Below are 22,317 nucleotides of genomic sequence, written 5' to 3'. Positions count from 1 at the left end.
GTCAATCATCAGATACAACATCAAGAATCAAACATTATTATTTGGTAATGTAGTGTACATGTTCCAATCCCCGAGTTTGCCTACACAAGATTAGACCAAGATTCTTCTATGCAATTAGGTGAAAGATTATCCCAAATGTATGGATTAGTTGGCCTGCGTAGCGGCCTCCCCATTGACGGCCTCTTCGGTCCCACTGGGCTTCTCCTCTTGCAGCTCTGGGTAGAACACGACCTTCCCATCGCCCTTGAGCATTCCCACGCGGTCGTAATACGAACGCGCCCGAATGTACGGATCTAGTTCCCAGTACGTTCGGGATAGCTTCCCAGCAAGCTCCTCGCGCTTTGCCTTGACCGACTCCCCCTCAGTCTTGTCGCCCTTGACGGAGGCCACAATCCATGAGCGTGTCAACTCCTGCAGCTCCGAGGAAATCTCGAGATAGCGCGCCTTGATCTCGTCGCGTTTCGCGGTGTCCTTCATAGCGGCGTTCTCATCCGGCTGTGGCTCGATGTACTTGTACTCAAAGTCCTTGGGCCCGCCGAGCTCTTTCAGGATCCGCTCGCGGGGGATGAATTCCTCCAGGCCTTCCACGCCGTTGGTGAAATGGACCTTGGCGGCAACGACGGGGTCCAGCCAGCCTTTGATGACCTTCCAGATTCCTACGGGATGAAACGTTAGGTAGCTGCAGCGTGAAAGTAGTCCGCGCGACTTACCAGAGAAGATCCATGGTGCGTTGTGGATTAGGACTGCTCCCAGCGACTCGGGGTAGTTGGCCTCAAAGCATTTGATGATGAACTTGACAGGCGCATAGTCCATGTTTGCCAGGGTAAAGTTGGTCATGTCAAAGATAATCACCTGTTACCTATTAGGCTCTCGTTCAGCCAGCATTTGCGATGAACCTACCGCAGTCTCCACTGGACGTGGCAGCATGGATCTCGCGGTCTCAATCATATGAACCGTATATCGCTCCAAGCTCTTTTCGCTTTGCGCGCCCAGTTTGTGCAATCGAACGCGGATCAGACACATGGGTCGACCCTGCTTGTCCACACCATGGATAAAACTCTTGCCCATCCGCAGCTGCGCCAGGAAATCTTCGCCCAACCTCTTGACCTCAGGGTCAGAGCTTTGCGACTGCTCCAGCGCCAACGCCTCGCCGCCGTACATTATATCGTCGTCCACGTGCATTTCATCCGCGCGCCATCGGATGGTCGAAACTAGCATGACCACGGCCTTGGCGACGTCCCATTTTCTGGCGCGCAGGAATCGCAGAAGCAGAGCATCCGGATGATCGTGCTTTACCATCTGCCAGAAGGTTTCCCGGAGCTCGTCCGGCGTCTTGGTTGCCAGGATTTGCTGGAAATCCTTGTTCTGTCCGTACTTGTCATCACCATCTGACAGAGACAGGTTTTCGAGGCCGTTGGTGGCCGCATTGGTGTCGGAGTTGCTGTTGCTCTTCTCGGAGCTGCGCAAACCGAGCCAGCTTCGCTTCGATTTCTTTTCCTTTTCGTGTTGCTGCCCCTCCGATGACCCTTCCTTGGGCGACAATTCGTCGAATTTAACTCCCATCAACTTTAGCAAGACGGCCCACATCTCACGGAGCTTCGCCTCCTGCTCCTGGGTGAGATTGCCGACATGGCCGGGTGGAATTTCGGTCGAAGACATGGTCAGCGTGTCGACTACTCCCAGATATCCGTGGACGGCGAGCGGCGCAGATTCAGCAGATGCTTGCGGTTTCGACGGACGATTCGTAGAGTGTACAAATTGCGCAGCGGCGGTGCCACCAACGATGAGACCTAGAACCACAAAAACCCAAGTAAATGACGCCTGCCTCGGCTGAAAGCTTGCGCGAGTGTGAAACGAGCGAAGTCTGCGCGAATGCGGGGGATAAGGAAACCTTGTCGGCTGCGCTAGGCCTAGCGAGTACGATCGAGCAGCGAATTGGCCGAGGTCGAATGAAACGGCTAATACGGCACGCCGGGCTCTGCAGAAACAATACATATGCAGCCCGACTTGGGGGGTGGCTTTGAGGAGAACGAGTAATTAATACGGGGACACTGATCCGGGAGGCCGGACTGGAGTAGTATCCCTGTGGCTTAGAGCGACCGGATTGTCGGGGGAGTATTCATAGATTCAGGAAGCGTCAATCCGTCGCTGATCCCATTGAACAGTAGAGTTGGAACTTTTTCGTAACTTTTTTGAGTTTTCCGGATAAAAAAGATTGCTTGCAGATACCGTAGCAACTGCAGCGTCATATTGCGCTTTTTACTCCAGACGCTAAGGAACCCTTCTCCATCTCCCCGCGTCCTTTCAGAAATTGGCTTCACTTGGCTTTGAACCCGGCCAAAACAAATTAGACAATTGATCGGACTGGCCTCATTCTCCTGCATCTCATTCGGTCATGGATACCAGCGTCCCGAGATCCGCGTCTCGCCCACGACCACCGTCGCGTCCAACCACGCCTTTGCGCCCAAGCTCCCGGTCCTCGATCCGCGATTCACACGGTTACGGAAGCAGCTTGCATGGTGCTGGCACGGAACCTGCGATCAATGCCTTGGAGCCCCAATTCGCCGAACTGGCGGACTCCATGGCCGATTTGGAAGCCAATCTGATGCATCTGCAACTGATGCATGAGAGCCTGGCGCGATTCAGCGAGAGTTTTGCCAGTTTTCTCTACGGGTTGAACATGAATGCCTTTTGCGTGGATTTTCCAGAGGTATAGCTCGCGAATAACTGTTCCCGCTTTTGTGTTTAGGAAGATGACTGACAGTGGCAGGCCCCGATCACGGAGTCGTTTCAGCGGGCAAAACAAAGGCAAGCGCAGCAAGGTACTCTTTTCTTTCTACCGTTAGACTATTTACGAGCATTGAGGCTGATTAGCGCTGTAGAAACTGCAGAGTTTACCAAAGAAAACGATGCAGAGACTACCTTCATGTGAGAATTTCCCCTTTGATCCCGAAGAGAACAGTTGCTAACCAATGAGCAATAGGACAACCGACACAACATTCATTGAGAACCCGCCGACGGTATCTAAGACCACGACCTCCCGACCTGCTAGTACAGCCGCACGCGGCGGCCGTGGAACTACCACACGAGGCGCAAGCTATAGTCGATACTCTACACGAGGAGCTACTGCGCGAAGTAGACCGAGTGCATTGCCGCGGGGCAAGGGATACAGATGAGTATACTGTGCAGAATGGGTATTGCATGATGGTAGCTTCAATCATCTCGGTCGTGAAGTGCTGCACGAAGCATACTCGCGCTGATGGTGAGGATGCCTGGGGCATCAACGACTATGTCCATGAGAAAATAGGTTTAGAGAGATTTAGAGCCTCCCGTTCTCGGAATAGAGATGAAATAGGAACTCCATGAGCAGAAAAATGCTGTAGTGTTCATGCTCTTAAGCTTATAGCTCTAGATGGCCGAGATGGAGTTGGGGTCGTGAAGCTCCCCAGCTCCGAAGCTCAGCCGAAGGGATAATGCAGTGAACTCTCCTACTTCGATCCTCGCTCAACGACCCCGGTTACAGCTAGCCGTCAAATAATCTGCTTGTGTCAAGATTGTTTCTAGTCAAAAGTTCTAATTGTTTCGTCTTCGTGAATGCTCATTGTTATTGATTAGACGCTGGCGCCTCCCTGTCATTGGCTCGGTCCGGAGGCTGGGACCAAGGATCAGGTCTCGTTTGAAGATCTTCTCAAACCGCCTTCAAGAAAGAGGCCCTCTACTCCCGGTCGTTCATCGGGGACGTGTCAATGGATTAAGAAACTTTGCGCCTTGATTGCTCCAAGCAGGTTCTGATCCCGAGTGGCGTTCTGGAGCATCCTTGACTCCCTATCCGGACAGGTCCCCTCATGGCGACCACGACGAATATCTCCGCCATTTCGGAGGCAGAATTCGGCTGTGGTATGGCGGGACCCAGATGGTGGTTTCTCTAGATCGCACTAACTCTATTCTAGAACACCTGGCTGCTCACTTTGCTGATCATGAGCGCGGTCAGAGATTTCGGGAAGCATTCCTGAATGCCCAAATAGCCAGGGAGCGGCTGACTCCTGGCGGAGCCACAGCAAATGGGCTCAACAAGGGACCGCCGTCTGGTCTTAGGCCGGTATACACTTGTGTTGACTGTTCTGAGAAATATAGCAGAGAAGACCGTGATGGCCATGCAGAGGAATCCAAGCATAAGTTCTGTAGGACTCGTCGCAGGGTCGAGGTCTGATGGCTCAGGCTGACAGTCGCTAGTTGTTGACTCTCGCACCGGGTCCTTGTACTGCTGGGATTGTCGGGACTTGGTGTACGATCACAAGTTGGAAAGGGTACGAAGTACAGGCTTTGCGAATCCGCCTCCAGGTTGGTTACCGTGTGCATGACTGTCTGCGGGAGTCTGACTGTTCGATAGTGAGAAAACGTACATTCAGTGAGAGCTCGACAGATGAAGCCTATGTCAGAAGCAACGCGACCAAGCGGGTCTGCACAAAAGAAGGCGTCAGGGGCCTGTTTAACTTGGGGCAAACATGCTATCTGAACGTTGTGCTGCAGTCACTGCTGCATGATCCGCTGCTGAGCATTTATTTCCTCGGAAGCGGCCATCACCCGCATGAATGCACTACATCGGACTGCTTTCTCTGTGCCATGTCCGAGGCGTTTGCGGATTTCAACAGCGGTGACAAGGCAGAAGGTTTTGCCGCTGTAAACTTGCTCCTAGCAACGTGGAAATCCAGTCCGGTAGGTAGTTGCCGACTTTGATGAGAGGTCGCATATTAACGATGGCTGGAGATGCTTGCTGGGTATCAACAACAAGATGCACATGAGTTCTACCAATTCCTTGTCGACCGGCTCCATCTCAGTGCTGAGGGACACGAAGCGGAGCCGGATAAGAAATGTGGATGCTTCTTCCACAAGGCGTTCTACGGCAAAATCCGCAGCAGTGTGACCTGCGATCGATGCGGGAATGTGACGGTCACGGAGGATCCAATCATGGATCTCAGCTTGGACGTTCACGTACAGGGTAAGAAGCGTCTGCTGGGCGGACGCGAAACTGGAACATCGTTGTCCAAGCCGACTACCCTGAGCGGATGTCTGGAGAGTTTCACGTCTCCGGAGCGGCTGGTGACGGATCAATACAACTGCGGCATATGCGGCGAAAGCGCACACCGAGCGACGAAGCAACTCCGCATCAAGAAGCTTCCAGCCATTCTTTGCATGCAACTGAAGGTATGTATAACTTGCTCCTGCACGGTATTTGTGCTCTGCTTAACGGTCCGGCTCGTTAGCGCTTTGAACATACGCTGGCTGTCTCGGAAAAGGTTGAAGGTCGGATTGACTTTCCTCTCTCGATCAATATGCTACCCTACACGACGAAGGCACACAAGAAGAACGTCAATCCGTCCAAATATGTGTACGACCTGGCATCCGCGGTGGTGCACAAAGGGAAATTGGAGGCAGGACACTACTACGCTTACTGCCGGCAGGGCGACCAGGTAGGATACTCATGTTCCTGTTCGTCGGTCTCGACGTTTGTGCTGACCGGTGGCAGTGGTATCTTTTCAACGATGATCAAGTCACTGCGGCCTCGGAGGCGGAGGTGTTGAACGCAGATGCGTATCTGTTGTTCTACACTTTGCGGTCGCTGGCGACGGGGAGAGAATGACGAGAGAATGAAGTTGAAGAAATATACTCAAGTCCTTGATACAGCAGTGCACTGATAGATATTAGCCATTTCGGATACAGTACTCCGTAGTAGCCATCCGCAACGACCTGCTAATGCACACTTGCTAATCGAGAAGCATGCCTAGTACCTGGTACAGCACACAGTATTCTATCATGCCATTCTCGCTTGTCGCAGTGAAGATACTGTAGTCCATAATGATTACCATATAAATTTGGTGAAGTCTCCATGTTTTCTCGTTAGAAACCCCGCCGGGAACGAATCCGTCACGATCATTTTAGCATCGCGGAGTTACCCAGCGCCTAGAAATCCGAGCAAGGACCGCCAGTCCCGAGAACCGAGCACAATCATGAGATTTTGCTCGGGGATTGACTTCTCCGGACTATGGCATCACTTTGGTCTGTTCCCCAAAGGGCAAAACCGTCCAGGCAAGATGGCCAGGCTGCGCCTTTTTTTTTCTTTCATCGCCCTTGAGAGCCTCGACCCTGGAGTCTTTCTGTTCAGTATATTCCCCCACTTCGAGAGATGCGTGTTGCCTGTTTAACATGTAACACGGGTGCAATGCCCGAATGAGGCTGTGTGTATGAGCCCCATTGATGTATAGTCCTGCCAAGGTAGATGCCACGTCTTGCACAAGGTAATCGCCAGTTGTGTTGTAACTACCTCACTGTCTTGAATATTTCAAACTGTTCCTCTTCTGCGGCAGTATATCATATATCGAAGGCTGGAGGTTACTCGTAAGCATAGCCCTAGACCCTTAGACCCTCGGTACCCTCCCGTTGTAGCCGGCCTAACCGAACCAAATCGCATCGTACCAAACTCGTCCTTTGGTCTCTATTCGGACTCCGATTTGGGTTAGGGGCGGCTCACTAAACCAGCGTTAACCGCTTAGGTAAGACACCTCCGCACAAAGCCAAGAGGCTCTGAAGGAGTTCGGTTTCGGGTAACTTCCTTTCAGTTCGATGATGCCTTCGTTCAGGGGCACAATATGACGGATCTATCGCGGACAGAGACAGAAATGAACTGCAAATTGGGGAGCCAAAAAATACATCCAGCTCATGCAATCCTCCAGGCTTTGCTCACGGATAACGGAGTTGATCGGCACCATCGGCATGATACCTCAGATGGCTGTGGGGTGCTCATTCAGCTCGGAAACACGGCAAAACTTCATCCGACAGCTGGCCCTGAGACTAAAACGAAGATCGTTTTTCGAGCGGCTTGTGGAAGCCTAGAAAGACTCCGGGAGTCACGAGCCCAACGGCTCGATTATGCTCATGTCCAGCCCACGCCGGCGAGTCCGCGCCAGTCACCATAGGGCACGGGACGGGGCCTGGGGGTTCCACCGACTCTTGGCGATCAAGACGCGGGACCAGGCCATGGCGCTACAAAGGCTATGGATGAGGAGTCAAATCGTGACTAAACCTAAGCGAGGCTAGTGCAGCTCTTTTTTTTCGGAGAAGAATGGCTCCGTCATGCAGTCATGCTGGCGAGAGCTTGGGCAGGTTGTAGTCGAATCGGCCAATGCTGAGTGGTTTTTCCTTCGGAAGTTGATCCCATATTGCTCTTTGCACTCGGATATGTTTTCTCAACTGCTGGAAAGAGTCAGCGACCGTCATACAGCTGTAAAAAGCATTGGTCGGAGTTAACTATGAGAGCTGTAGAAATCATGACGACATACAAGGAAGGCTAAATCCTTCAAAGGAAGAGGCGTCCCGGAAGTGCCGGCGAACCGCATTAGTAATTTACGGCGAAACCGAAAAAACGTGCAATTGGGCACCGATGATTGGCTGCGCGGATTTCCACAGGCTCGGAGAGTTGTTGGTACTGGACGGTGACTAAGCGATAAGGTAAAAAAAAAAGAGGAAAACAGATGCCTCATACGATGGCAGGGAGAACCAGACAGAGAATTCTCCGACCAGGGATCGCAAGGGACTTCTTCATCGTCCTTCTCCCCGTCTTCTTTTTCCCCTGTCATCATCTCTGTCTTCCCCCAGCTTCGTTGTTGTGCCTTATCCGCATACTTGCCCGAGCTACTAGAGCTTCCCGCCGCTAGACGAGGATATAGCTCTGGTAGTGACATCACTGTCATCTGAATTTACTTCCCTCGCAAACACCGCCGGATTGCCTCCGGATTGGACCGCCGCTCCTGTGTAGCGAAGGGCGCGTCCAGCTAGGGCGTATATAGCATCGTACACACATATATTTTGCTGCCATGCGACAGTATCGCGCTCAGGCATTGCTCGCAGCAGCCTTGCTACTGGCCCTGCGAGCCAATGCCCATGGAGATGACCACGGAGACATGGACATGGGCATGGATCACGACCACAAGGACACCATGTCCAAGCCCGAGGAGGATTGGGAACTGAGTTATTTCGCCGCGGGAGAACATACGGGTACCATCATGGCGCACATTGTCCTGGAGACGGTAGCCTGGTGTTTCGTGCTTCCTGTCGGTAAGTCGCAAAATCCCGTCCACGCTCCGGAGGAGGTTGGGTTAATAATGGATGGGCTGTAGCGGTCATGCTCAGTGTGGCTCATTCGCGGTATACGATTCCGACACAATTCGTGTTCCTGATTGTCAATGGGGTCGGCATGTTCTTTGGTTTCGTCTACAACGCGTCCACCCCGGACCGGTATGAGAATAACGCGCACCACAAGATCGGCTGGATTGCCAGCTCGGTAGTCGTTGCCCAGGTCATCATGGGCTTGATCTATGTCTACTCGAAGCCCCGTGATAGTAGTAGTGCTCAGTACGAGCGGGCTTCGTTCCTTCCCGTTTCGTCCCAAAACATGAGGGAGCACGATGAATCGTACCCCTCGGGCGCGGTGCACCAGTACCGCTGGTCCGGCGACAGTGGCCATGGCACCAGCCGTCCGACCACTCCGACCACCCCGGACCATGAGCAGGACCGGTTCGTCAAGCCCGAGGAGGATTTGGAAGATGTCGATGACCACTCCGAGGAGCAGACTCCCCTGGCCCGTGGATTCCTGCGAAGCAAGACCCTGGACCGGTTCTTTGCCAAGCGAATCCCAGGATTGGTGTCGTCGTCTGTGCTCCGTATCCTGCGTATTGTGTACAATGTCATTGACTGGATCATTCTGCCGTTCGGCTTCATCGCTCTCGCAACGGGTGGAGTTACTTACGGCGGGGTCTTTGTATGTTTCTACCGACAACAATCTGGTTGCTATGAGCTGACTGAGGGCGTCTTATAGAAAGGAAGCGGTATCTTCAGCGGTCTGGCCCATTTCATCAAGGGCGGCATCTTCTTCTGGTACGGCCTGGTGGTGCTGGGTCGTTACATGGGTTGCTTTGCCAAGTATGGCTGGGCATGGAACCTGAAGCCGGGCAAGTCGCGCGCTCCAAGTGGTGAGTTTGTCGAGTCGGCAGCCATCTTTACCTACGGCGCTTCGAATGTCTTCCTGGAGCACCTGGGTGGATGGGGAAAGGAATGGACTGCTCAGGATCTGGAGCACGTTTCCATTGCGGTCATGTTCTTCGGAGCTGGCCTGGTACGTAGTGAAGCGACCATGTGACATCTCGGTCCGCAGTACTAACATCCTTCAGTGTGGCATGCTGGTCGAATCCAAGCGCGTGCGTGACTGGTTCAACCGGAACATTCTGGGCTCGACAAGGAGCTACCGATCGGAGGAGGATGAGTCGAGCAATGTGTCTTTCAATCCGATGCCAGCTCTGATCATCTTTCTCCTCGGTATCATGATGGGAGGTCACAAGCAAAAGCAGATGGTTTCGACCATGGTGCATAAACAATGGGGCAGTCTGCTTGCTGGCGCAGCGATGGCCCGCGGTGTCACTTACGTTCTGACCTACCTGAAGCCACCGACTTCGTGCCTGCCTTCCCGACCGCCGTCGGAGCTGGTTGGTGCATTCTGTCTCATTTCGGGCGGATTGATCTTCATGTTTAGCGTATGTTGCTTCAACTCCTCAAATATGTGATTTTCATTCTAACAAGGCGACAGGCTTCGGACATCATGGATGTCATGGTCTGGTACGACCTCGACGCCATGTTCACCTTCAACATCGCTGTGGGCCTCAGCGCTTTCATTATGGCTTGGGAAATCGTGGTCATTGCCGTCAAGGCATGGGCTGAGAAACGGGAATCATTCCGCCGCCACGCACGCGCATGGTCTGCGCCTTGAGTCGGGAAACTGCCAGCTGACCTGATTCGTCTGTTCCCTCGTCTCCCTCATCTTGTTCTATTTAATCATGATGTATGTTTGTATTTTTTTTTTTTTTTTTTGTTACGTTGATTTCAGCTTTATACCCCGATACATTTGGTTGTGATGTCTTCTTTCATGTTCAATGTCACTTTGCATGAATGGTATGTGTGGATAAGATGGACAAAGGGCGGGAGGTGATTATATTACAGCACATACTTGACTGTTAATGATGTGAACATAGTCATGATTTTAATGCCCTATGTCCATAATCGGCTCTGGTGGGAATAAATTCGAGGGAAAGGGAACGGATGGCCAATTGGTTCGGAGGATAATTCAATCTCACTATCTGCTGAGCAGAGGAATGAACAAAGACATTCACACCGAATACTTCTTAGACCATTCATTTATTCGGGTCTAGATACTGCTTAATTGTCATTTCGACATGTGGAACGTTGATGTCCATTGGAGCTGACAAGCCGAAAGAAACATCCGACAGGCATCATCTCTTCCAGGATTTCCGCTCCCTGGAACTTGGACCCTTTGCGCAGCCGGAGAATTGGGCCATTGCGCGCTGATTGATCAACAGAGAGCTCCGAAGAACATGTTGAAGGGGAAGCGCCGCGGATTCTTTGCTTTAGACCGCCGTAACTCGAACTAAATCCAAGAACGAGGTGAATAGAGATTGCCTTGTCAAAGACAACGTTACTTCCAGAGCTCTCTCTCTCATCCGCAACAGAGTGGAGAGGAAGGTGCTGGAGAACCACAGCTCTGGATGTTGCAGCAGGGGGAAACGATACGGGGGTTGTTCAACCCAGAGAGTCCGGAAGAGTGTGAGCAATCCAATAGGTTGAACTCCCAGAATCAGCCCGACCGTATGATCAACAGGTCGTCATAATTGTCATCTTCCCTATCCTCATCATTGTCCAACCCAGGTCCTTACCGTTGTTGTCGCCGAATCGGCCTGGAGCTCATGGTGGCGACCTCAATCAACGGCGCCAGGGAGTCGCCAGCCCTGTATAATCCGGCAAGAAGCCCCTCGATGGCGCATTCGTCACGGATCCGCGGCCAAGAACTGTTGGCCAGACGTGGACTCTTGCGAGTGACGCAAAAAACCTCGTAGCGTGAGCGGTGCATCATGCCTTTCCAGCACGTATGGGCACAATCACTACATGAACATTGACCCGCGAACACACGCAGCGTGTAGACTCGAATATGGGGTCTATCCACGGGGATCGCAACGACAATCCCAACCATAAAGTCAACAACACAAGCTTCCCACACGGTCTCCGTGATGGATGGATCTTCGAGCGCCGGCCGGACGTCCGATGCAGCCAGGACGAGATGGGGCTTGCCTTCATTGTCGTAGTCGATATGCGGGTGCCCGTACACCCGCACACACGTGCCTTGTGAAAACGAAGGGCGGCGCGGCTCGCCAGAAGTGGCCAACGGTGATCGGCGCGATGATCTAGGATAGTAGGTGATCTGTATCGGCAGCTCCTGTTCACGAGGCACACCTAAAAGGTAATCGAGCTCCGAGACGATGGGGATAAACCCGTTGAATTGCACCTCATCGGTTTGAGGGTTGGACGGCTGTGAGGTGATGACAACGAATGCGCGAGCGCAGCTGAGGAGGATACCTTGCTCGAATTGGCGCTCTGGGACATTCATGATGCGTGCGAAAACGAAAACAACTACTCCGTGGTGCTCCGTATTCTGACAATCAGTTCGTCGCGACCTTTGGGACAGTTGAGTAGAGTCGGGTACGATAGAAGCGAACTGGGAATTGGAAATACATTCTTAGGAGAGGAGACGGCTATTTAAATTCTTCGAGACAGTCAATGGTAGATAGTGCCACGCCTCATTCTGATGCCTGAATTGCTTTTTCTCCTGCGCGACAACTTTCAACATGTAAACACGCCGACGCGGAGATACTCGGACAGTGATGCAGCGCCCCTAGATATGGGAATTGTATTGTATCCATACGTCTACGGTATCGACAAGTTGACAATCAATGAATATTCCCTGTTGAACATGTATCTTACAGCCGCGCGCATACCAGCCATTCCATGGGATAGGATATGTAGGACACAACTTGCGCTTACCTCAATTCTTTGTTCTATTGGCCATTGATCCGGATTGGTTGCATGAGGATATGGGCCGCTGCATATGCGCTTCAGCTGCCATGCAGAATGAAAAGCATAAAATTTCGCGGCTTTGCATTTGCCGAAATCATTGCCACCCGTAGTTCTAAGCGCGCCACACCAGGCACAGGAGCGGCCTCCGCCAGAGCTGAAAGGCCGCGGATCGAAACAGGATATGCTGGGTGTTTGGGCAGTGCCGTTGGTCTTGGGTTCGGAAAAAAAAAAGGACTGCAGGCAGGAAGAGGACGGATCATTGGCGCGAGATGACTCTTTTTGGCCCTGAACAAACGATTGGTGCCGAACCCAGCAGTCTTCCGGACGGTAGTAGGCTTTTGCAGATTTCTGAAAATTCAGATTTGCACTCGACCGCGTCATCATCGCCATCAAGAATCCATAATCATCGTCATCCTCCGTCATCATCCCAGGAGGGAGTCCTCCCGTCGTTCCGGGGACGGCAGGGCGTTCATGGCGCCCAACTCGATCAATGGTCCTACAGAATCTCCAGCCTTGTATAAACCGACAATAAACCCAATCACAGCGCAGGCATCATTGATCTGCGGCCAACGACTGTTGACCAATCGCGCGCTCTTGAATGCAACGCAGTACACGTCGTACCAACAGTGGTGGGTCATGCCTTTCCAGCATGTACGGACACAGTCACTACATGAACAATGGCCAGCGAACACGCGCAGGTTGTAGACCCGACATTCGGGTCTGTCCACAGGGATCCCAGTCACAACCCCGACCAAGCAGTCAATGCAAGGTTCCCCGACGGATTCTGTGATTGACGGATCTTCGAGCGCCGGCCGGACTGATGTTGCAGCTAGGGAGAGGTGAGGCTTGCCCTCGCGGTCGTAGTCGATATGAAGGTACCCGAACACCCGCACACATGTGCCTTGTAAGAAAGAAGGGCGTGGTTCGTCCGTGTCAACGACAGGTTGGAGCGATGGATTAGGGTAAGTGACATGTATCGGGAGGTCTTGTTCGCGAGGGACACCCAAAAGATAATCGAAATTAGAGACGACGGGGATAAAACCGCTGAACTGTACTTTCTCGGCTTGAGGATCGGACGGTTGGGAGGTGATGACAACGAATGCTCGCATGCGGCAGAGGAGATCATCTTCGCTGGATTGGTGCTCAGGGGCAGACATAGTGCTGTGAATGTGACTACTGGTACTCCGTACTTTGGTAATCGACTCGTCAGGAACTCCGTTGAAATGAGTGAAACCAAGCTTGAAATCTTCAGTACAATCAGAAAGAGTGTAATCTGTTCTGTCTTAAACGTCGTGAAGACACGTTATCTTTGTAGATCTGCGGTCTCCGTTATCGGACAAAAAAAAAATCATATCGCGTTCTCGAACCGCGGTTTTTGAAATTAAATATAACTTTATTAGGAAGAATATGACCCACAGTGATAAAGGTACCAAGTGGATTATCCTCCACTATCGGTTCCTGCCAAGATTTTAAGTGAATCTTATCACGGCGAAGATTTTCGGGGCGAAAGTTGCGAGCAGTTTTGCCCGAGCAAGTATTATGAGTTCAACTCGATGGCACTCGGTAGGCAAGCGGGTCAATGCTCTGAATCTTCTTCAAAATCATCCGTTTTGTCGGAACTTTGATCGTGTTCATCCTCATTTGCATTGTGTCGACGCAAAGATCCTTGATGGATTCCCCGACTGCTGGGCTCCGACGTGGTAGGTTTGCCTGAAACAAGGCATTGATATGCAGAACCACCAGTGCAGAGAGCCACGGAAACTTATTAGTCCGAATCGTCGTAACCATCCAAATCGTCTTCGTCCGCATCCTCTTCATCTTCCCAGAGGGACCATTCTACCGAGTCCCAGGTGGCAAGACCCTCATGTCGATCACTTCGACCAACGGCGCCAGAGTATCGCCGGCCTTGTATAAGCCGGCCAGAAACCCGCGCACGTAGCATGGGTCGTTGATTTGATACCGAGTGCTGTTGGCCCGACCCCCATTCACGCGTACAGCGCAGTGCAACTCGAACGTTGAGCGGTGCGTCATGCCATCCCAGCACAAACGGGCACCGTCTCCACATGAACAATCTTCAGCAGACACTCACAGGGTGTAGACTCGACACTCCGGCTTCTCTACAGGGATCGCAACTACAATCCCAGTGAACTCGATGCCAGGCCCATCCTCATTTCTGGTCCGGGACCTGAACGAATCGGCAGCGAGAGAGAGGTCTCGCGGTCGCAGTCGACGTGCAGTGTCCCTGACGTCCACACACATGCACCTTGGACCAATGGTGGGGGGGAATGGCTCAGTGCCTCCTAAAGGTTCGAACGGAGGTTTCGATTTGGTGACCCGTACCGGGAGCTCCTGTTCGCGGGGACATCCAAGAGATGGCCCAGTTCACAGACGGTGCGGGAAATAACCAGTGAATTGCACGTCCTCGGCTTGCGGGTCAGATGGCTGCGAGGTGATCACAACAAACCCAAACACGCCACAGAGGATACTGTCGGGATGGTCGTCCATAGTGCTTCGAAATAGTAGTGTTCGGTAGGATAGCCGGCAGGTTCTTCGAAGTAAAGGTGGACTCAGTAGTTAATATATCAAATGTATAACTATGTATAAGTTAAGCAGAAAAAGGTGGAAGAATTCTGTCGGCGCGTCGAACTCGCCAAACCCACATTGTAACCTGCTTTGGAAGGTGGGCCAGATTTTTGTTACTGTAGTCTACTCCGTGCCAACTGTCGTAAGTTTCATAACTACCCCGTAATGGGACCATTGCAACGATCCTTAGGGCTGGAATTGCCATTGACACAGTCCAGCTGCAGTATCATTAGGATAGATACTCCCGAACCCCAGTCTCACGTATCTCATCATGGACATGGAGAGCGGTGCATCTGATATGGTTACACAACAACACCAGCTATTTCGTCCCCGGATGGCTGGTGAATATGAATTAGTCTACTCGGAGTGCCTCTACCTACCACCATGATCCATGATCTTTACCAAATTTCAACGTTGAATGTGTATTGCCGTCTTCATCTCCCACCTCGTGCCACGCGCTGTCAACAATGAGGCACATATTGAGATCTGGCAGGTTTCCGCCGGTGCTCTGCATCGCAAATATGGCAGGTAACGAATAATTATCCATCATTTATTGTATCAACGGGATCAATCTTGACGGAGTCGACAATGATCGTAAAGACGGTGAAGCAATTGACTTGATTCCGCTTGAACTGTGAACATGACCAAGAGAGAACTTCCAACCAGTTCTGCCATGACTTCGTTGTCTGCATCTGCTTCTTTCGGACTCGCATTTGGCTAGAGTCGTCGACTGAGGTAACCATCATGGGAATTAAAGCAACGAAAAGTACGAATATGAATTGCCAATCATCGTCATCTCCTGCATCTCCATCCGATACAGGAGCGGCCCAGCCTCGGGGAAGGCGCTGGGGGACCACGGGCTAGAAAAGGGAGAAAAAGCTGGGTGTTGAGAAGGGCATCGACCCAGTGCGAGGCGGTAGATGTCGCAGTGTCAGCAAGGAAAGCGACTTGATTCTCCGAGGTTTTTCAGAGCTTTCGACAGCATCATCACCGCTATCCCTATCATGTTCGTTTTCTTCGCCCCCATCATCCTAGGCAGAATCGTCCTCGCGTGGCGGAGGTGGCACCTCTATGTCAACCACCTGGATCAACGGCGCTACTACATCGCCAGCCTTGTATATACCAGCAAGCTCCCCGGCCACGACGCATACATCATTGATTTGGGGGAGGGGAGTGTTTGCTCGCCGCGCAGTCATGGGTACAGCGCAGTGCATCTCGAACGGTGAATAGTGCTTCCTGTGACGTGGAAACTCATGGGCATTATCGTCACGAAACAAGCGCAGGGTATAGACGAGGCACTGGGGTCTCTCCACGGGGATCGCTACCACAACTCCAATGAATTCCATGGACGGATTCTTCATCAGTATCGGCCTCTCCTGGTCCTCCGCGGTCGGCGGGTCTTCGGGCTGCGGCCGGACCGATATTGCCATCAGAGAGAGGCTTGGTCTACCATCGTGATTATAGCCGACGTGCAGAAGTCCCGACACCCGTACTACCGCACCTTGTACCAGCCGAAGTTGTGGAGCGTCGGGGTGTACCACGAGCTGGAACGGGTCTGAAAAATAGGTGACTTTCACCGGCACGTTCTGTTCGCGAGGCACATCCAAGAGATAGTCCAGTTCAGACACGACAGGGAAAAAGCCATAGAATTTCACGAGCATGGCTCGAGGGTCGCGCGGCTGCGAGGTGATAACGACGGAACCCGTCAAACTGCACAGGTTCAAATCGTCGGAGTCTCGCCAACTGCGGCTCATGATGCTTGGAAAACAAATATTGTAGAATTGTGCAGATATTTCAGCAGGATCTCTGAGCAGGTTAATTGAAGTGAACTGAATAACCATCGGCAATTTAATTAGGAGAGCAGATTGAGTTTGGTCAACATATTGAAAAATCAAAACTCGTTGACAACTTGTCTAAGCACAGCCTGATGTGGAAAAGTTATTACCCATTAAAGTTATTAATTACGCACAAATCATGATACCGTCTCTGAGACCCTACCTATGCAGTATCATAATATGATACAATGATACAATACTTAATTGAAGTTACAGCTACTACCCTGTCCAGTACTTTTTACTACTGTAGCACAGGAAGCTTTGCTTTCTGCTGCTCCGGGGAGTAAAACGCGTCGACGCGTCCAACACCTCAAGCTTAGTATTCCTAACCTAACCCTAGTTAACGGTTCAGACTGTGGGTCAAGAGATACAAGGGTGTTTCCCACCAAACCAACATGTGGACCCAAGATACCGTTTGGTACGGAGAAGGTACCTATCGAAATATGAAGGTACCTATAGGTACATAGGGTCCGGTACAATATTGCTGACGTTACAGCTGCTCATGCATATCTGCATGATCCATCTTATCAGAGTAGTCGACAACGGCTATTCTTCAATTACGGAGTACCCACAGTTCTGCATCAATTGCATTAGCATTAGGGGTATCTGCTTTTGGACTAAAGTGACAACCAAGATTTTCACTCGGCACCAATTATCAAATTCAAGGATCATTTTGTGATGGGGATGTGTCCTGGATGTGTAGTGATCAATGCTCCGTAGTGAACATCAGCTGGAGTCGACAGCGCTGCAACAGAACTTCTGAGTGTTTGGTTCTGCGATCATTTCGCTGCCTGGAATCTGATTATTCCGGGCATTCGCACTTCGACTAGAGCCGGTGACCAATGCAACTCTCGGGGCAAGTTAAGAAAACAGTGTCCGCAAACAAGAAGATTTGCCAGAGTATCTTCGACCCAAGCTGATTGATCTCGGGAAGGGATTGGAGAACCATGGACCAAGACAGAGGCTGGGTGTTGAGCGTTCTACTTCAGTCGGTCCAGGACGGTAGGAATGAGACGAGCCTGTTCTGGCTTCTTCGAACAAGTGACCCATACTCGATCAAACAGCACCGACAGGGCGTATAACCTCACTCCGAATCTTCAGAATAATCTTTAACGGAACCAACATCGTCTTCAACGTTAGAATCGTCTGCGTTGTCGTCTTCGTCGTCCTCTTCAAGGTCGCCTCCATCTTCCGATTTCGATACTTCATTGTCATCCTCCTCTTCATCAAAGTCATCCAAAGAGGAATCAGTGAAATCATCATTAATACCAAACTCATCAGAGCTGCTCGAGCTGAGATTCACCTCCTCATCATAACCATCCGAGGAAGGGGTGGGAGTCTCCTGTCGCAACGATGGCAGAACGGATATTTCGATCACCCGAACCAACGGCGCTAAACTACAATCCTGGTATTGGCCGACAAGCTCCCCGACCACGAAGCATGTGTCGCCGAGCTGGGGCCGACGACGATGCGCCCGTCGCGCATTCATGGGAGTAGCGCAGTGGACCTCGTACGTTGAGTAGTGCAGCTGACCGATCCAGCACGTTCCGCGAGGTTGGCAGTTACACTCATCACGCGGCACGCGCAGGGAGAGGGTGCAAACTCGACATTCTTGTCTCTCCACAGGGATGGAAACCACAACCCCAGTGAAGGCGATGAAAGGATTCCACATCGCAAGCGACCTCTCCACATACTCCCTGGTCGACGGATCCCCCGGCTCCGGCTCGACTTGCACTGCAGCCAAAGAAAATTGAGGCTTGCCATCTCTGTCGTAGTCGACGTGCAATGGCCCCGTCACGCGCGCAAATGCACCTTGTAATAAAGGTTGGCGTGGCACATTATGGTAGGTGACCTGCACCAGTACCTCCTGTTCGCGAGGGACATTCAAAAGGTAATCCAGATCAGAGACGGTAGCGAAAAGGCCGGTAAACTCGACATTCTCGGCTCGAGGATCGGACGGCTCCGAGATGATGACCAAGGGGCCGGAAACGTTACAGAACTTGCCCTCAAGAATTTGCCCTAGGTTGTCCATGATACCTGGGGACTTGGCGAACAAGTAGTGTGTTGTAGCAGTGAATTTGGCGGGCCCCTTGATGAAGTTGGGCAAAAAATGAACTGGAAATCATAAATATAGCCAGGCCAAAGATTGCGTTCTGCCTGTTTAGAAATCATTTAGATATAAAAAAGAATATTTGAGAGGAGACTAGTGGTAGTGCTGTCGTTCAGCTCTTGAGAATGCCACTGGACGGGGCAAAAACGCATCAACGCATATACGGGTACGAGACACGTCGGAAGGGTCTCGAACTAACTATATATGGCAGTATGGGTCAAGATCCTTCCAATCGGAATCAAATACTTAACTAGAACATGCCGTGTGACCCCCACAGTGATACGGCATGTATTATACGGAGTAAATACCGTACTCCGTGCTCCGTAATGTGGCTTTGTGCCTACGGAGAGCTGATCATATCTTGCTATCTACGGTGATTGATTTTGTGGGCGATGGGGTGACGGCATGGGGGCAATTTCGCAAGAGTCAATTCTCTGTTCTATTTATTGGTCACAATTACGAAATCAAGGATTGAATTGGAGCGAGCCCGGCTGAAAACATACTTGCGGACAAGATGAACAACCAATACTATCATCACGATATCATTCTCCATCATCAGATTGTCCAGAAAACTGCATGTGTAAACGAGTAGTCAATTTCAATCAGCCCTGCTAGCAGGGTTAAGACAGGATCCTGGATCAGCTGTGCCCTGATTTCGTTACCTGGTCTGCTTTTCTGGGCGCGCTCGTACGTGGCTAGAACGGGTGACCCAGGCAACTCGAGGACAATTCAAGCAACAAAGACACAAACATGAATTGCCCAAGTACTTTCATCTTAGGTGCCGTCATCTAGCACATCATGGGCCTCGAGAATGCGATGATAGCTTCGGACAGAAACGGGAAACGCTGGAGGTTAATTAAGTCCTGCTTGGCTTGGCCCAGCGCAGAACGAGTCTTTCGAGACAGTATTGTCCTGAGTAAGCGACTGATACTTAATCCAACTGCACCTAAGAGGTGAGCTGTTTCATTCCGAATCTCCAGAGCTGTCCTCCGGTGAAATATTGTCTCCCGGTGCATCATCACCTACCGGAGTTGGGGGCTCATCCGGTGGCCACGAAGGAGTTATTATCGTTATGTCGATTGCATTGATCAACAACGACCACAGATCATTAAGCCGGTATAGACCAGCAAGGTGTCCCGCAACGAAGCATAGGTCGTGGATTCGAGGAAGTAAATGATTGGTCCACTGAGGTGTCATGAGTAGCGCGCAGTGCACCTTATATTCCGAGTAATCTCCATCCCATCCTGTATCGGTACTTCCATCTTCATGGGGCACACGCAAGTAGAGGGTGTAGACCCGACACTCGGGTCTGTCCACGGGAATATCCGTTACGATCCCGGTAAAGGTGATCCCGTGGATTGGACATGGGCGCCGATCTCCTCACGTACTCACTGGTCGAAGAGTCCCCCGGCTGGGGCGAGAGCCTAGTAGCAGCCAGAGTGAGGTGAGATTTACCCGCATCGTCGTACTCGGTGAATGCCTTTCCTCTGACTTGCACAAAGGCGCCTTCCAGGAACGTTTGGGAAGACGAATCATGGTAGGTGATGCGAGCTGGCAGCGCCTGCTCGCGGGGAACGTCAAGAAGATAGTCCATGTTGGAAACAATATCGAAGAAGCCGTCAATTTTCATGTTCACGGTTTGGGGATGAGGGGGTTGCAGGCTGATGACGAAGAGTCCTTCGATTATACAGCTATGGCCCTCTGGAATTCGCCAAATTTGCTGACTCATAGTTGTAGGAATCCAGAGGTGCGCACTATATTATGCTAGTCAGCACGTATTTGATGATAGTAGAAGACAGAAGACCCGGCAATCCTCGGAGAATGTGATGACAAGCAGACGACTCGAAACAACCATACAGTCAATGGAAAATCGTCCGGGTTAGAGGAAGAAGCGGCCCCGCAGGGTTGGTGCGAAGCCAAAGGACTGATCTGCAAAGTACAGCTTTGGACCCGGAATTGGCCGGACTAATTGGGCACGATCAGGACTAACATAGAACCTCTCCATGGAACATTTCGCGGATGCTGACAACTGTGTAGCTGAGGTACCAATTATTGTTCGATCGTCCATTGACGGTTGAGCTTCACAATTCAGCGCGTTTGGGACTGACCTACCTGCTGTTGAGCCTCCGCATATGTACCATTCTAAACCTATATACTGACCAAGACGGACAACCAATCTATTCACATCTCATCCCATGCATTTTGATGTATGTTTGTCGAGAGAACTACCGTTATTGTGTGTTGTTATGTATATTGGAGCTGACCAAGCCCAAAATGCCAGCCACCTCTCTCACGGCTTCGTTAATAAACTTGATCCTTATGCAGCGTTTGCATTCGGTCGAAGTTTATAATGGTAGACTGTGGACGTATTCACGACAGTCGAAGACGCTTCGGGGTAATTCAGGCAATGAAGAAACCCCGATCACTTCTTGCAAGTGCGTTTTCATGTATCCCAGTCCCACATGGGTGGTCTTGTTGTCCAAAAGGAGCTTGCCCTGACCTAGAAGTCCTAGAGTCGGTAGGAGGCAAGTCAGTGATACGCAAAGGTAGCGTTAACTAATTTTCCCTGAACCATTTAAGTTAATCAGCCTTTCCTACCAGCAACATCAAGGCGACTAGAGGCTTACCCCGAATCTCCAGAACCTTCTTCGGCATCGTTTTCCGCCAAGGCGACCTCCTCCTCCCCTTCTTCCTCTTCCTCTTCCTCACCCTCATCATCCTCCGGTGCCAGAAGCTGTAGGACTTGAATGTGATCCGCACGGACCAATGGCGAGTGCCGATCGCCGACCCGGTACAGACCGGAAATCTCCCCCATGACTTGGCATAAGTCGCCGATTTGAGGAAGAGGGCTGCCGATCCACTGAAGTGTATTTGCCCACCACGCAGTCATGCGTATAGCGCAGTGAATGTCGTATACCGAATAGGTACCATCCCAACCCAGGCCGGTAGCCCCCTCTTTCCTAGGCACGCGCAGGCTGAGGGTGTAGACTCGACAGTCTGGCCTGTCCACAGGAATCCCAGTCACAAACCCAGAGAAGGTAATGTCGGGATTGGACCTGGCAAACCCTCTCTGCACATACTCCGGGGACCACGGATCTCCCGGCTGAGGCACGAGACGATCTGCGGCTAAATACAGGTGAGGTTTCCCCTCGCTGTTGTAGTCGATTATTAGCAGTCCGCTCGCTTTTACATACGCGCCCTGCAAGAATGCCGGGCGGATGCCGTGAATCGGCCGATTTACGGCGGCGACCTTCACCGGCACCTGCTGTTCGCGAGGAACGTCCAAGTGATAATCTAGATCGGAGTCGATATCAATGACACCATCGAGGAGCAATGATTCAGCTTGGGGTTCGGGAAGCTCAGAGAGGACGGTTAACTGTGCGACAACATGGCAGAGATTCCCTTCTGAGATTTGCCCAATAGGTTCAGCCATAGCGTCGAGAAACTAGGAACGTATCATTATCGAATCCGGTAGTCCTCTGGAGAAAACCGACGTGAAGAAGAGGAGGGGCCAGGTACAGAATACAAAGCGGTGTCGTCATGGTACCGGTGTAGTGGAGAAGTTGGGGCCCACGATACGCGGGGGAGCAGATCTACGAGTACGGTGAGGGCTTACAGAAAGCTAGGTCGCCGTTACTTGTTGAAGGCAGTAGATATTAGCAATGACGTTCAGCCGCTCAAATTCATCACATCCAAAAGCATCCATGATACAGGACGTGGAGAACATCCTCATGACTGCGTACTGTTGTATAGGTAGATTGAAACTGATAGACCCAACGTTCAGTCACTTTGCTATGCTTTCGTAGTCAGAACTCA

General features: G+C 51.5%; 11 protein-coding genes across 11 annotated transcripts; 3 read left to right on the top strand and 8 right to left on the bottom strand.

Annotated features, from left to right (window-relative positions):
* Positions 1-144: 144 nt before the first annotated feature.
* Positions 145-1,659, bottom strand: VTN49DRAFT_7105 (uncharacterized protein; the record flags this gene model as incomplete). The annotated part of the gene is made up of 3 exons (XM_069415338.1): positions 145-656; positions 711-852; positions 901-1,659. 3 exons carry the CDS (start codon positions 1,657-1,659, stop codon positions 145-147), a joined length of 1,413 nt encoding a protein of 470 aa, XP_069265145.1.
* Positions 1,660-2,395: 736 nt separating this feature from the next.
* Positions 2,396-3,176, top strand: VTN49DRAFT_7104 (uncharacterized protein; the record flags this gene model as incomplete). Its single annotated transcript, XM_069415337.1, has 4 exons — positions 2,396-2,710; positions 2,771-2,822; positions 2,883-2,928; positions 2,984-3,176. 4 exons carry the CDS (start codon positions 2,396-2,398, stop codon positions 3,174-3,176), a joined length of 606 nt encoding a protein of 201 aa, XP_069265144.1.
* A 669-nt stretch (positions 3,177-3,845) lies between these two features.
* On the top strand, positions 3,846-5,641 carry VTN49DRAFT_7103 (uncharacterized protein; the record flags this gene model as incomplete). The annotated part of the gene is made up of 7 exons (XM_069415336.1): positions 3,846-3,897; positions 3,951-4,181; positions 4,234-4,341; positions 4,391-4,716; positions 4,768-5,205; positions 5,265-5,471; positions 5,528-5,641. The coding sequence occupies 7 exons, from the start codon at positions 3,846-3,848 to the stop codon at positions 5,639-5,641; spliced, it is 1,476 nt and encodes a 491-aa protein (XP_069265143.1).
* A 2,230-nt stretch (positions 5,642-7,871) lies between these two features.
* On the top strand, positions 7,872-9,817 carry VTN49DRAFT_7102 (uncharacterized protein; the record flags this gene model as incomplete). Its single annotated transcript, XM_069415335.1, has 5 exons — positions 7,872-8,112; positions 8,175-8,815; positions 8,873-9,169; positions 9,225-9,584; positions 9,638-9,817. 5 exons carry the CDS (start codon positions 7,872-7,874, stop codon positions 9,815-9,817), a joined length of 1,719 nt encoding a protein of 572 aa, XP_069265142.1.
* A 957-nt stretch (positions 9,818-10,774) lies between these two features.
* Positions 10,775-11,506, bottom strand: VTN49DRAFT_7101 (uncharacterized protein; the record flags this gene model as incomplete). The annotated part of the gene is made up of 1 exon (XM_069415334.1): positions 10,775-11,506. The coding sequence occupies one exon, from the start codon at positions 11,504-11,506 to the stop codon at positions 10,775-10,777; it is 732 nt and encodes a 243-aa protein (XP_069265141.1).
* An 889-nt stretch (positions 11,507-12,395) lies between these two features.
* On the bottom strand, positions 12,396-13,130 carry VTN49DRAFT_7100 (uncharacterized protein; the record flags this gene model as incomplete). Its single annotated transcript, XM_069415333.1, has 1 exon — positions 12,396-13,130. One exon carries the CDS (start codon positions 13,128-13,130, stop codon positions 12,396-12,398), a length of 735 nt encoding a protein of 244 aa, XP_069265140.1.
* A 608-nt stretch (positions 13,131-13,738) lies between these two features.
* On the bottom strand, positions 13,739-14,038 carry VTN49DRAFT_7099 (uncharacterized protein; the record flags this gene model as incomplete). The annotated part of the gene is made up of 1 exon (XM_069415330.1): positions 13,739-14,038. One exon carries the CDS (start codon positions 14,036-14,038, stop codon positions 13,739-13,741), a length of 300 nt encoding a protein of 99 aa, XP_069265139.1.
* A 1,549-nt stretch (positions 14,039-15,587) lies between these two features.
* On the bottom strand, positions 15,588-16,310 carry VTN49DRAFT_7098 (uncharacterized protein; the record flags this gene model as incomplete). Its single annotated transcript, XM_069415329.1, has 1 exon — positions 15,588-16,310. The coding sequence occupies one exon, from the start codon at positions 16,308-16,310 to the stop codon at positions 15,588-15,590; it is 723 nt and encodes a 240-aa protein (XP_069265138.1).
* Positions 16,311-17,475: 1,165 nt separating this feature from the next.
* VTN49DRAFT_7097 (uncharacterized protein) lies at positions 17,476-18,423 on the bottom strand (the record flags this gene model as incomplete). Its single annotated transcript, XM_069415328.1, has 1 exon — positions 17,476-18,423. The coding sequence occupies one exon, from the start codon at positions 18,421-18,423 to the stop codon at positions 17,476-17,478; it is 948 nt and encodes a 315-aa protein (XP_069265137.1).
* A 1,041-nt stretch (positions 18,424-19,464) lies between these two features.
* Positions 19,465-20,230, bottom strand: VTN49DRAFT_7096 (uncharacterized protein; the record flags this gene model as incomplete). The annotated part of the gene is made up of 2 exons (XM_069415327.1): positions 19,465-19,810; positions 19,890-20,230. 2 exons carry the CDS (start codon positions 20,228-20,230, stop codon positions 19,465-19,467), a joined length of 687 nt encoding a protein of 228 aa, XP_069265136.1.
* An 827-nt stretch (positions 20,231-21,057) lies between these two features.
* VTN49DRAFT_7095 (uncharacterized protein) lies at positions 21,058-21,934 on the bottom strand (the record flags this gene model as incomplete). The annotated part of the gene is made up of 2 exons (XM_069415326.1): positions 21,058-21,067; positions 21,129-21,934. 2 exons carry the CDS (start codon positions 21,932-21,934, stop codon positions 21,058-21,060), a joined length of 816 nt encoding a protein of 271 aa, XP_069265135.1.
* Positions 21,935-22,317: the final 383 nt, after the last annotated feature.

Source organism: Thermomyces lanuginosus (assembly GCF_041956635.1).
Source record: "Thermomyces lanuginosus strain ATCC 200065 unplaced genomic scaffold VTN49scaffold_42, whole genome shotgun sequence".
NCBI classification, from domain to species: Eukaryota; Fungi; Ascomycota; class Eurotiomycetes; order Eurotiales; family Trichocomaceae; genus Thermomyces; species Thermomyces lanuginosus.
The sequence above is the reverse complement of the archived record's forward strand: the minus strand, read 5'-3'. Positions and strand labels throughout refer to the sequence as shown.